General features: G+C 37.7%; 1 protein-coding gene across 1 annotated transcript; it reads left to right on the forward strand.

Moving 5' to 3' along the window:
* The first annotated feature begins 73 nt into the window (after window positions 1–73).
* tox4b (TOX high mobility group box family member 4 b) lies at window positions 74–13,257 on the forward strand. The gene is made up of 9 exons (XM_028474714.1): window positions 74–530; window positions 2,320–2,388; window positions 3,901–4,176; window positions 4,293–4,553; window positions 5,231–5,485; window positions 7,680–7,760; window positions 8,270–8,803; window positions 10,706–10,860; window positions 12,803–13,257. The coding sequence occupies exons 1-9, from the start codon at window positions 429–431 to the stop codon at window positions 12,858–12,860; spliced, it is 1,791 nt and encodes a 596-aa protein (XP_028330515.1). The 5' UTR covers window positions 74–428; the 3' UTR covers window positions 12,861–13,257.
* Window positions 13,258–13,361: the final 104 nt, after the last annotated feature.

Here is a 13,361-nt window from a genome sequence, read left to right on the forward strand (position 1 = left end):
TTTTTTTTATTTTTTACTTTGCTCAACCAGTCTCCGGCTCGATTGATCATCCTGGACTGAACCAACGCGGGTCTAGCGCAGGGTGACGCTGCGTCTCCTCCGCTGTCAGACCTTCACACGCTCTGTGCGTCTATCACCGTAAAATCTGTCGGTACTACGGACAAAAACCGACGGGTTTGAACTGGGCTGACGGACGGACTTAGAGCGGGGAGGAGCGCCTTCAGGGCCGGGGACAGGCTGAGCTTCTCCGGGGTCAGTGAAGCAGGACAGACGGCGGAGAGCCACGTTAGCTCTGCGGGGAACGGCGCTCTGAGGCTCGGCTGATCCCACACACATTCCCCCGGTGCTTATGGGACTTTCTCCCGGTCCGGATAATTGTCACTAATCCACCAGAAACGACACGTTTTTACTGTTAATCGATTAATCAGATGGATCTGAATTTTGACATAACCGATGGAACCGGACAGCACGACGGAGATCCAGAATTCCTGGACCCGCATTCTTTCAATGGTTTCTACTCGGACAATAAGGTAATGAACACCGGAAGTTGTGCCCATTAAATCTTCATCTTTATATAAATACATTCACAACAATAACAATATTTCTAGTGTAACATCTCAACCTTAAAAGAGCGTACAATCACAAATATAATTACAAATAACTAATTATATTTATTCTGAATTATACAGGAAATAAATGATTAATAGTAACATAATAAATAATAAAACACGAAACATAATATGAATTATTTAAAGATTTAAAAGGAGATTAAAATAATAAAATAGGAAGCAAAATACTATAATCATATACAATTATATAACTTAAAAAATAAAACTATGTAAATACATATATTCACATATTATTTTTATTTCTAGTGGTGCAATTTAATCAGAAATAATAAACAATATCAGGATCACTGATAGTTTGTTTTCTGTTTTAATGATTTATTTAAAACAACTAGGTGTTTCCTTTTTAGATATTACATTTCAATTTCACAGACACATTAACGTGAGCCAAAGATTAACCTTTTGTATCCCTTGTGGTTCTTTCAGAACATTTTAATACTGTATGTGTTGTACATTTTATCTTAAGTAAACATATTTAAAGCAGTGTAAACCAGTTTTTTTTCACCTCATTTCAACTGAATGTTGAGCTTTTCTCTTCAAATGTATACATTTTAAAGCATTTCTTTTCTGATCTACATGTGTCGGTGTAGAATTATGCTTTATATAATATAATAATATAAATAACGACCTCTGATGGTTTTGTAATAAAACAAAAGTTTTAAAAGTGTAGAAAGAAGCCTGGAAGCCACGTGGAATACTTCAGCTTCACCTTTGTAATCCAGCACACACAGATTAAATCCTGGAAATTAGCGCGATAAGAGGTAATCTAGATACGTAGCATACCCCTAAAAGCAAGGAGTGTGTGTGTGTGTGTGTGTGTGTGTGTGTGTGTGTGTGTGTGTGTGTGTGTGTGTGTGTGTGTGTGTGTGTGTGTGTGTGTGTGTGTGTGTTGCTGTGATATGTCTGTGGATCAGGGTCAGACTGACCTGAGATTTTCAACATGGCTGCTGCTTGGTTCACGGGTGTGCAAAGTTGGATTTGTTTGGACTGCAGTGATTGCCAATTTAACCACATTCACGTTTTATCATGCCCATTATTTGCCAGTTTTTTTGTTTGTTTTTTTTACCACTTTTTCTGTCCATCTTTGGCCACTCTAATTTGCAACTTCTAACCAATCTCTGTGGTTTTTAAAAGTCCCATTTCACCAGCTTTTCCACCCTTTTTTGGTCATTTTTAACCCATTTTATTTCTGACTAAAACAAGGATTTACATCTTTAAGATGACTATATACTATGGCATAAATAATAATAAACTTCCTGGGTAAAGGTGGATATTATTCAGATAAATAAATAAATAAATGTGGTTATCACAGTTTGATAGAACAATGGACCATCATTTTACAGGCACAGTGGGGGTCCCCGGTCGCTGGCACCTTTACTTTGGGGGTTGAAAAGGTTGAGAGCCACTGATTTACAGAACAATTACTATATTAAAGTGGCTTAGAATGACTTATTTTACTTTCATAATTGGTTCTCATTCTCAGTGATAAATAAAAACCCATTAATATCCACAACAAAGTCCATTAAAAAATCTGAGACTTTAATCGAGGACTGAGCTGCCTGTGAGGAGGGGGCGGGGCTTATCTGCTTTTTTTTTATTGTCTCCATTAACATCTGGAAGAGTCGCTACATATAATGTGGTGTTTATTAACACGTCTGTGTGTGTGTTTGTGTGTGTGTGTTGTGTGTTTCAGTTCCCTGGAGGTGGTGATAACTACCTGACCATCTCAGGCTCCGCCCACCCTTTCCTCTCGTCTTCAGAGGTACGACCTTCAGCTCCAGGATAATGAAACGACCTTATTATTACCGCTGCATTTCAGAGTCAAGCCTCTGATTGTACATGTTTACATAAAAACGAACAGAAACTGTATTATTAACTTCCTAAAACAGAAACATGTAGCATAATTAGCATTGTCATATTTCTACTGCTTTGGTTCACGGCTTCAGATTTTCCCAAATTCCATTTCCGGCTTGGCCTATATTATCCATAAGGTTTCATTGGTGTTCCCTAATGTTTTGTACTTACTGATGAACTAGTATTAATAAGGTTAAATTAAGTGTATAATTGTATTTTGTGATGCTTCAGAAGTCTAAACACTACGCTGGAATCTCACGAGATAGATCTCAATTCAGCTGTGTCGCTGGTTTTTTGTAAACAAAGGACGGTAACAGATCTATTATTTATGCATCTGTATAAAGAATAGTTCATACATTTTTCATTTGAATCATTTATACGTAATTTATATATTTACTGTGGTACTATAAGGTCATTTATTTAAAATACGTATTTTTTAAATTTCGTTTTATATAAATTATATTACAGATTTTATTATTATATTATAAATATTATAAGAGTTGGTAGTGTATAATAAATATAATAAATATTATTAGGGTTGTCTGATATCAGCCAGAAAATAAATATCAGAATTTAACAGACTGCATCTAAAATCTCAGATATATATTATATTAACCCTCCGTCTGGTTTAACCTGCTTTGATTCCGCTTTGATTTCAAAATAAAATGAAAGTAAACGTTTTGAAACGTAATCACCAAATAAGGAACAGTCAAAAATGATGTTTCCTCAAAAGAGAAGGCCACAGGAGCTCAAAACTTGTGAAAGAGTCTGCTTGGTTGTGAGCGCGCACGTCTGGTACGTAGCTCACGTAGCTACTCATGCTCTTCATCGATTGGCTCTGGCTGCACATGTGACTCTAGCGGGCCACTGTGATTGGCTCTGGCACGCACCAGAGCAGAGCTGTGCACTGATTGGCTGTCCCTGAACACCAGAGATATTTGAGGCACAGATACAAAGAGATTCCTTGCTTTTATAGATAGATGAATATTATAAATGTTGTTAGTGTATAATACAAATGTTATATAATACATATAATATTATTTCATAGTAAATATTATAAACGTTGTTAGTAATAAATATTGTAAATGTTATTATTATCTAAAAGATATTAATGTTATTATTATCTAAAAGATATTAATGTTATTATTATATAATGTATATTATAATATGTATTAATATATGACGCATATTGCCATTCATTTGTATGTTTAATTTAATTGTTATATATATATATATTATACGACATAATTTTATATATTAAATTTAACTTTGTATATTATTTGATTATTATATATTTTATTTTAATAGGTATATTTATGTACTATTTATATATATATATATATTTTTTTTTTGAGCCTGTATCTGGGTAGATTAATACTGTGGGTGACCCTCTTGTCTCCGCCCTCCCTCTGTCCTGCAGACGTTCCACACTCCTAGCCTGGGCGATGAGGAGTTTGAGATCCCTCCCATCTCGTTGGACCCTGACTCAGCGCTCACCGTGTCTGACGTGGTGTCTCACTTTGGGGAGCTGTCTGACGGCGGGCCGTCGGGCGACGTGGTGGTCCCGGGGAATGCCGTGGTGGAGGGGGATGACCCCTCCTTCGCTTCCACCTTCGTCAGCACTTCCTCGCAGGGGCTGGACCACCTGAGCCTGGGAGTGATGAGCCAATCAAGAGGCAGCGCTCTGCTGGGGATGGTGAGGAGTGCTCAATGGTTTTATATATTATTATTATTATTATACTGTATTAGTGCTGCGCGATATGGAGAACTTTTTGTGACGTTCTCGTGTGATTGGTCGATTCGTCCAACCAGGATCTGGGTCATCCAATGGACCCTCAGGTCAGCAGCTCGTCGCCGGTGACCATCGACGTCCCGTGGGGCGACGTGAGCCAGGGCCTGCTGGGGTCCAACCAGCTGACCACCATCGACCAATCGGAGCTCAGTGCTCAGCTGGGGCTGCGTCTCGGGGGCGGGAACCTTCTGCAGCAGCCAGCGTCGCCCGACAACCCGATGTCAGCCGCGGCGTCGCCCGGCAGCTCCATGCAGGTGGACGACATGGACGACTTCCGGAGGGTGAGCCTCAGCAGTGGTGTTGTAGATCAACTGGTGACTCATGTTATCTGGTGTTAGCTGTCTGTTCTTAGAGGTCAGTCATTAGTTCAACAAGACACTGGTTTCACCTCAACACCAGCTGATTTTTCTCAGTAAATATGACTTTAACCCTCCTATATTCATGGGGTCAATTTGACCCCATTCAATGTTTATCATTAAAAAAAAAATTGTAAAGTGTTTTTGGTGCATTATTGAGGTCAGACACTGATGTGGGACGAGAAGGCTTAATTAACCCTTCTCTTATTCATGGGGTCAATTTGACCCCATTCAATGTTTACCATTAAAAAAATAAGTTGTCTTTTTTTGCTTCATATTTCATGACGTTTCCTAATTTAATGGGTACAATAGATTAAACATAAAATGATCATGATGGTGTTCCTCTGGGGTCAATTTGACCCCACGCTGTTTTAGCTGTGTCTGTGTGTGTGACACGTGTGGCCAACAATTTTCTGAAAATCATTTTCTGGAGGCAAATATCCCTGGGGTCAGATTGACCCTAAGGGTAAAATATGTTTGTGATATCTGAGGATAATAAGAGGGTTAAGGAAGTATGTTTTATGACGTACTCTGTCTTGTTGTTTGGTGGGCGGGGCTAAAATCTCGTACCCGTAGTAACCCCCTGACTTTCCTCCTGTCAGAGCGTCCTGGTGGACTCTCCGCTCCCCCTCGCCCTCTCCTCTGGCGTCATCTCGCTCGACCCGTCTCCATCTGAGAGAGACGACCCAAAGAACCCAAAGGACCCCAACGAGCCCCAGAAACCTGTGTCAGCGTACGCTTTGTTCTTCAGAGACACACAGGCCGCCATCAAAGGACAGAACCCCAACGCCACCTTTGGAGAGGTTTCTAAGATCGTAGCGTCCATGTGGGACAGTCTAGGAGAAGAACAGAAACAGGTGAGAGTTCATTTACCTTCAGGGGTTCTCAACCTTGGGGTCAGGACCCCATTTGGTGTTGCGAGACACTGGAAGGGGGTCGCCAGATGCCTTCAAGAAACTAAGAATATTTTTTTTAACAATTAAAACCCACTTTTTGCTTATTTTTACCATTTTTCTGCAACTACACCAAACTTTTCATTTTTTAACCTATTTTCATCACTTTTTCTTAACATATTTTTGCTCCTTTTAATGCATTTTTGCTACATTACTCCCATTTCTGACACTTCATCAAATTTCAATGCCTTTTTTTCACATTTTTTCCACTTTTAAGACAGTTTCATCACTTATAAACCCTTTCCACCACTTTTCCACCTAATTTCACATATGTTGACCCATGATTGTCACTTTTTTTCACCATATTTCATACTTATTCTTCCCAATTTAACCACATTCACGATTTGTACTGCCCATTATTTGCCAGTATTATTATTATTATTATGAATTGTTCCAATATTAACACTTTAAACCTCTTTTACCACTTTTTGTTTCATTTTTTGGCTACTCTAATTTGCAACTTTTAACCAATCTTAGTTTCCATTTTTTTATCATCTGTAATTTTGTATGTTTTTTTTAAAGTTATTTTTGTTGTCATTTGGTATATTTTCTGTTTTTGTGTGTTCTTTGTCCTTATGTTTGTTCTCAGCTAATTTTGTACATTTTTGTCATCATTTTGTGTATTTTCATGTACGTAATTTGTATATTTCTGTTTCTGATTTTGTTTGTTAACAGTCCAGTCAATTTTTTGGTCCATTTTGTGTATTTCTGTTGTCATTATTTTGTGTATTATTGTCACTTTTAACCTCTTTTCATGTTTATTTTTGTCAATTTAACCACATTCACCATTTCTCATGCCCATTGTTTGCCAGTTTAAACTAATTGTTGAACCCTTTTTACCACTTTTTTTTTTTTCCATTCTTGGCGACTCTAATTTGCAACTTTTAACCAATTTAAGTTGCCATTTTTTGTATTATCTGTAATTTTGTTTGTTCTTTTAGTTATTTTAGTCATGTGGTAAATTTGCTATTTGTTGTGTGTTCTTGTTGTTCTTATGTGTATTTTTCTGTAATTTTAAAAGTTTTTTGGGTTAATTTGTGCATTTTTATTGTTATTTTGTAAATTTATCTCATATTTTTGTCTTATTTTAGTCATCTTGAGCAAATCTTTAGTTAATTTTGTGTTTTTTTGTTCTCATTTTATATATTTCTATGGGTTTTTTTTTGTATATTTGCTTTCCTTTAGTTAGGGATGTAACGATTAATCGTAAGGCAGTTAAAAATCGATTAATAGGTATCACGGTTCACGTCGATATTCTGAAAATTGAATTGCAGTACTGTTTTTAAACAGAGAGAGATATATTTATCCTTCTCTTGTCCAAATGCTGAGGCGGTGGGTGGAATTTTTTTCTGGCCGCCTTCTACTCTTAAACATGTTCATAAATGATTCCTTACCCTTTAAGCACTGAAAGAATATCTGTAATATTACGTGAATATCTGTAAAAGTCAGGTTTTTCTATTAGCTCTGTCTGCTAGCGTAGCATCTCTTCTTCACTGCAAGAATATCTGCATGCCAACTGACCACTGGGTTACCAGCGCCCTCTGCTGGTCCAAACAAATATCTGACGTAAATACAGTGCAGACTTTTTTTTTTTTTTTTTTAAAGTCCAATTGTTAAGGCACAAAAAGCATTTTTTGTTGCACTTTGAAAAAGAAAAACAACTATTATGCAGTTTTGCATTGTTTACTATAGAACCAGAATTTAAATTAATAGGCTTCTTCTTCATTTGTATTATTCCTTTATTTATTTTATTCAAGATTTATTTTTAGTTAAATTGCATTGTTTTGAATAGTTTATCAAGGGATTCTTTTGACAATGAAAAATAAAAGGAAAATTGTTTTTTCTAATTTTTTTAACCCCCAAAAAAATAAAGGAATATTTTTCAGTCATTTGTGTACAGTCCCATTTTGTAAAATAAATCGTGAGAGAATCGTATCGGGAGTTGAGTGAGTCGTTACATCCCTACCTTTAGTGTAATTTCATATTGTTTTGAGTCATTGTGTGTTTTTGTTTGTTCTTGTAATCTTGTCCTGAAACTCGTCACGTCTTAGTGATTCTTGTTGAGGATGAGGAGGATCACTGTGTGTTTCTAATGTAGGTTTATAAGAGGAAGAATGAAGCCGCCAAGAAGGATTACCTGAAAGCACTGGCAGAGTACAAGTCCAAGCAAATCTCTCAGGTGTGTGTGCGTGCGTGTGCGTTGTGTGTGCGTGCGTCAACGCTTATTTTCCTTTTCCATAATTTAAAAATTTAAAAATCATTATTTCAATTCCATTTTGGGGTTTCGTCTGCTCTTGTTATTTTGACATTTTATCTGCTTCAGGTGATTAATGAAAATATGATGGTCACATGAGATTACGTTGCCAGAGCGACGTTAGCCACACTGCTAACTCTCAGCTACTCATTTAACGGGAAAACCTACAACAACAAGAACCTGAATCACACTGAGGCTAAATATCTCCACCTTTGAAAGTTCTGAAAACATTTGAAGTGAGAAAGTGACCAAGTAGAATATCAACATGTGCTCGTTTCATTCATAAAACCCATATAAACACTTTTCATTCACACATTTTCAGAGACCCTCCATTTTGCTACTGAGGCATATTTACAATAATGTAAAAATAAAAACTAATAGAAGACAAGAAAAGATGCTTTTATGAATCTAAAATGTTCCTGTGTGGTCTTCAGGCCTCCATTGAGGTGATGGACACGTCTCCGTCACACCCCCCGCCCTCGTCTGGCCCCGCCCCCTCCCACACCACCCGCTCCACGCGCTCCAGGAACTACAACCCAGAGGAGAACACCATCACCAACATCTGCACCTCCAACATCATTCTGGACCTCCCTCAGGTGACCACGCGCTCCCACACCGGGGCCATCAAACCCCCGCCTCAGAGCTCCGCCCCCAACCCCCCCACAGTGGCTAAGCTCATCATCAGGCGGACGCCGCCCGCCTCCGCCCGTCAAATGCCTCCGCTGCAGCAGATGAAGAGCACGCCTCCTCCGCCTCGGCTCCAGCAGATGGTGAGAGCTCAGGCTCCGCCCCCGCTGCAGGCCAAGCCTCGCGGAGCTCCGCCCCCTCTGCAGATTAAAGTGGTGCCTGCGACTCGTCAGTCGGACCCAGCGGCGTCTATCATGGTAAAGAGCAATGTGGACGCCACCGTCTCGACTACTGCTGTCACCGTGGATACAGGAGACGAAGTGGTAGAGTCTGAGGATGGGGTGAGCAGATCTTTTCATTATATTTCTGTGACAAAGGACTGGAGCAGATCTATTCATTATATATCTAACAAAACGCAAACACAGATCTATTTTTATACGTCTATAACCACAAACGGGAACAGATTTATTCTTTATACGTCTGTAACAGATCTATCCTTTGTATCTATAACAAGCATGGGAACAAATCTATTCCTAATATGTCTATAACCAAGGATGGAAACAGATCTTTTCATTATATGTCGGTGACAAATAACTGGAGCAGATCTATTCTCTATAGGTCTGTAATATAGGACAGGGACAGATCTATTCATTATATATCTAACAAAACGCAAATACAGATCTATTTTTACACGTCTATAACCATGGACGGGAACAGATCGATTCTTTATATATCTAACAAAATACAAATACAGATATATATATATATCTGGAACAAAGGACGGGAACAGATCTATTCTCTATACTTCTTTAATAAAGGACAGGAAGAGATCTATTCTTTAATGTTTGTAACAGATCTATTATTTGTACATCTGCAACAGATCTATTTTTTATACGTCTTTAACCAAGGATGGGAACAGATCTATTATTTGTACATCTGTAACAGATCTATTTTTTATACGTCTTTAACCAAGGATGGGAACAGATCTATTATTTGTACATCTGTAACAGATCTATTCTTTATACGTCTATAACCAAGGATGGGAACAGATCTATTCTTTATACATCTATAACCGAGGATGGGAACAGATCTATTCTTTATACGTCTATAACCAAGGACGGGAACAGATCTATTTTTTATATATCTAACAAAACACAAACACAGATCTTTTTTATACGTCTGTAACAAAGGAGGGGAAGAGATCTGTTTTTTAATTGACTGTAGTCAACTAAGGAAATGGTTGGTCGGCCATGACTATGACACACGTAGCGATTAGTCGACCAAAAAAAAACAGAGAATGAATGTTTAGGTTCAGAGGACGAGGAGAAAGAAAAAGAATCAAATATTTTGTTTTGGCTTTTTGTGGTGCAGATTTGCTTTTAAACAGACTATTTATGATATGAACTTTATTCAAGCTTTGACCAGAACCCGACAAAGCAAAAGTGAAACCTACAGGTCAGACAGACATTAGGTATTTATAACAGAGCCTGACCTGAAACTGGCAATTAAAACCTATTTTTTCCTCATACAAAGGACATATTTACATTTGTTTTAGTGATAAGCCTGCTTTTATTAAAAAAACTGTTAATGTCAACATCAGATCAGCGCACGGGGAGACAAACACACATCAAACACAGGTGCGCAGTGGATCTATTTACATAATTCACGTATCAAATATAAGGATTATCCATGTTCTTGTGCTGAATAAGAATTGATTTAACAGTGGATGCCGTTCCCTCTCTGCTCTGAGGACAGCACACTGACAGCTGAAGCACAACACTTTTTTTTTTTTCAGCACAGCACGAACTTACACAGAACTGCTGCTGGACATAGAATCATGTTTAGGCATTAAATACATTATATTGATATTTAATCCATATCACCTATAGAAGTGCATTGCATTTTTTTTAATAGTATTGAAACTGTAACAGATCTGTTCTTTATATGTCTATAACTAAGGACGGGAACAGATCTATTATTTATACATCTGTAACAGATCTATATTCATATGCCTGTAACAAGGAGTTCTCACTGTATTTTTTTACATTTCTTTAATGTAAATCAATGTGAATACTTGTATTAAAGCTCCCTCTAGTGTCATGAGTTGGTAATTGCTTGATGGTTTATCTTCTGCTTTTTTTTTTATCCCAAACTCCTCCTCCCAATGCTGTGGTTGATGTTAAGCTCCTCCCCGATTGTCACTGAATGACAAACATGTTGGTGTTGTTCTCATGGTGTTTCAGATGCAGGTGGAGGTGAACGTGGCTCCTGCTCCCAGTATCAAACCATCCTCCTCTCCCAGTCTGTGTGTACGTGCTGGCTGCACCAACCCAGCAGTGGAGAGCACGGACTGGGACAAGGAGTACTGCAGCAACGAGTGTGTAGCGACACACTGCAGGTGTGTATTCACTGAAAACACACACAATCCAATGATCTAATGCATTAGCCCAGGGGTCAACAACTACATCTGCCCCAGGGCTAGAGTAGCTTTTATTCTGATAGTGATTCTTGGTGTTGAAACTGTGAGAACCACATTTATTTATCTGAATAATATTCACTGTTATCAAGGAAGTTTAATATTATTTATGCCATAGTATATAGTTGTCTTAAAGATGTAAATCCTTGTTTTAATAAGAAATAAAACGTGTTAAAAGGGACCACAAATGGTGGAAAAGGTGGTGAAATGGCATTTTAAAAACCACAAAAATTGGTGCGAGTGGCAGAAATGGGAGTAATGTAGCAAAAATGCATTAAAAGGAGCAAAAAATATGACAAGAAAAAGTGATAAAAATGGGTTAAAATATGACAAGTTTGGTGTAGTTGTAGAAAAAAGGTAAAAACAAGCAAAAATTTACTCAAATTGTTAAAAAATATTCCTAGTTTCTTGAAGGCATCTGGCGATCCCCTCCCAGTGTCCCGCAACCCCAAATGAGGTCCTAACCCCAAGGTTGAGAACCCTTGATCTAAATAATAAGTTACAATAAAGCAATCAATATAATAACAGAAAAAAAACATATATTTGTTATGTAAAAGTACATTTTATAATAGTTTACCTTTTTTTTAATTGATTAAAATTGAATTTTCACATAAATAAATAATAGATTTAAAATGAAGACAAATTAAAAAGTAAAGTCACATGATGTCTGCCAATAAATTAGGGTGACCATACGTCTGGATTTACCTGAACATGTCCTCTTTTCATGAAAATGAATTTTTGCTAAAAATAATCATTTGTTTTTGTTTTCAAAGTGATCGGACACGTGTTTTATTTGTTTATTGGATTATTGTTAGGATTAGGGTTAGGGTTATAATCTTAGTACGGAGGTAAACTCAGACCGTGACACTGGACCGTCCAATTCATCAACATGTCTGGGTTTCCCAGGGACCCTGAACGCATCTCGGGAATTCCAGCAGTTTCTGAAAGCTAATGAGTTGCTCTTTACAGCCAGTATCATGCCATTACGCTAATTTTACTCACATGTGACAGAATCATTAAAGATGCCGCTTTGTTTTGATGAAATCATCACACGCGGAAAAGAGAAGAGAGACTAATGTCCAAGATGGATTGAAAGACACCAAATATCGGTGGATTTAATTAAAGAAATGTCAGCAGGAAGACCCTCCTGGATGATAAAACCACCTTAATTTTTTGTTATAAAGAGAGAAATTATTTTTGTAACCTTATGGACATAAACAACTTATTTATTACTAGTGCATTGCCGTAGGAAGAATGTGTCGCTGTAGAAAAGTGGGAGGTTAAGTAGCTTTTTCATGGATGGTTTACATGGGAGCTTTCATTTCTCTTTAATTCACAATAAAAGTCAAATCCTCTTTAAACACTTTTTAAAGCCCTTTGTGCAGTCACTCCTGTAGATTGTACACAGCTTTCAACTTATCAACTTAAGTTACCATGACTACCTGTCAACATTGAGCTGTTCTGCAAAGCTGCATTCAAGGCAATTTTATGAAATAATTCTTGAACGGTGTCATTGCAGTCCAAACAAATCCAACGTTGCACACCTATGAACCAAGCAGCAGCCATGTTGAAAGTCTCAGGCCAATCTGAGCCTGATTCACAGAGATATTTGAGCCACACACACACAGACAGAGATTCCTTGCTTTAGAGATAAGATAAGATAAGATATTGTATTTTGCCGTGACAAGTTAGATTTAAAAAAAAAAAAACATGTCGAGGTTGGAAAGTCAAAATATGGTCACCCTAAAGAAGGAAATGTTGGTTATTGTTGACACTTTTAATATATTTATACAATATTTGTCGAGCAAATATTGCTCCATAATGAACTAAATATATATTTATTTTGATCCTCTCCTCCTCACAGGGACGTGTTTATGGCGTGGTGCGCAATCCGAGGACAAAACTCCACATCGGTCACATAATGAAGGTCCGTGGCCTGTAGGAGGCGCCACAGAGGCTCTTTGTTTGTTTCCTTTGACCACTCGGTGCACACGTTTACAGTCTGCTCTCTAGATTTACCCACGAACAGACCAGAGAAAGAGAGAGAGAACCAAGCTGCTACTGCTGCTGCACATTTTAAACCTCCATCATGATTTGATCAAAGATCTCGGCTTTGTTATTATCATTTCAAAAACGACTGTCTTTCCTCATTTCGGAGCCTATTTGACATTCCTCTCAGGTGGAATATCTGTTTTAAAACAAAGTTCTATTATTATTATTATTATTATTAGGATGTGGTGCTGAGGTGTCTATTTGATCAGGCAAATGTTGAAATGAAAAAAAAAAAAGACACGTGAAAGGAAAACCACCATAAAAAAACGCTGTTTTTGAAACATGAAAAAAAATGTTGCTCCGGAGGAAAAGACGATGGTTGAGAACAACAAAATCCCCGTGCGATGAACTGATGTGGTGCCCATTAATAA

The sequence above is a fragment of the Gouania willdenowi genome, chromosome 18 (assembly GCF_900634775.1).
Source record: "Gouania willdenowi chromosome 18, fGouWil2.1, whole genome shotgun sequence".
Taxonomy (NCBI): domain Eukaryota; kingdom Metazoa; phylum Chordata; class Actinopteri; order Blenniiformes; family Gobiesocidae; genus Gouania; species Gouania willdenowi.

Coding starts and splice junctions, on each gene's coding strand:
- tox4b (XM_028474714.1), top strand. CDS start 429: ATGGATCTGAATTTTGACATAACCGATGGAACCGGACAGCACGACGGA. Junction 8,804..10,705: donor TGGTAGAGTCTGAGGATGGG/GTGAGCAGATCT, acceptor ATGGTGTTTCAG/ATGCAGGTGGAGGTGAACGT. Junction 10,861..12,802: donor TGTGTAGCGACACACTGCAG/GTGTGTATTCAC, acceptor TCCTCCTCACAG/GGACGTGTTTATGGCGTGGT.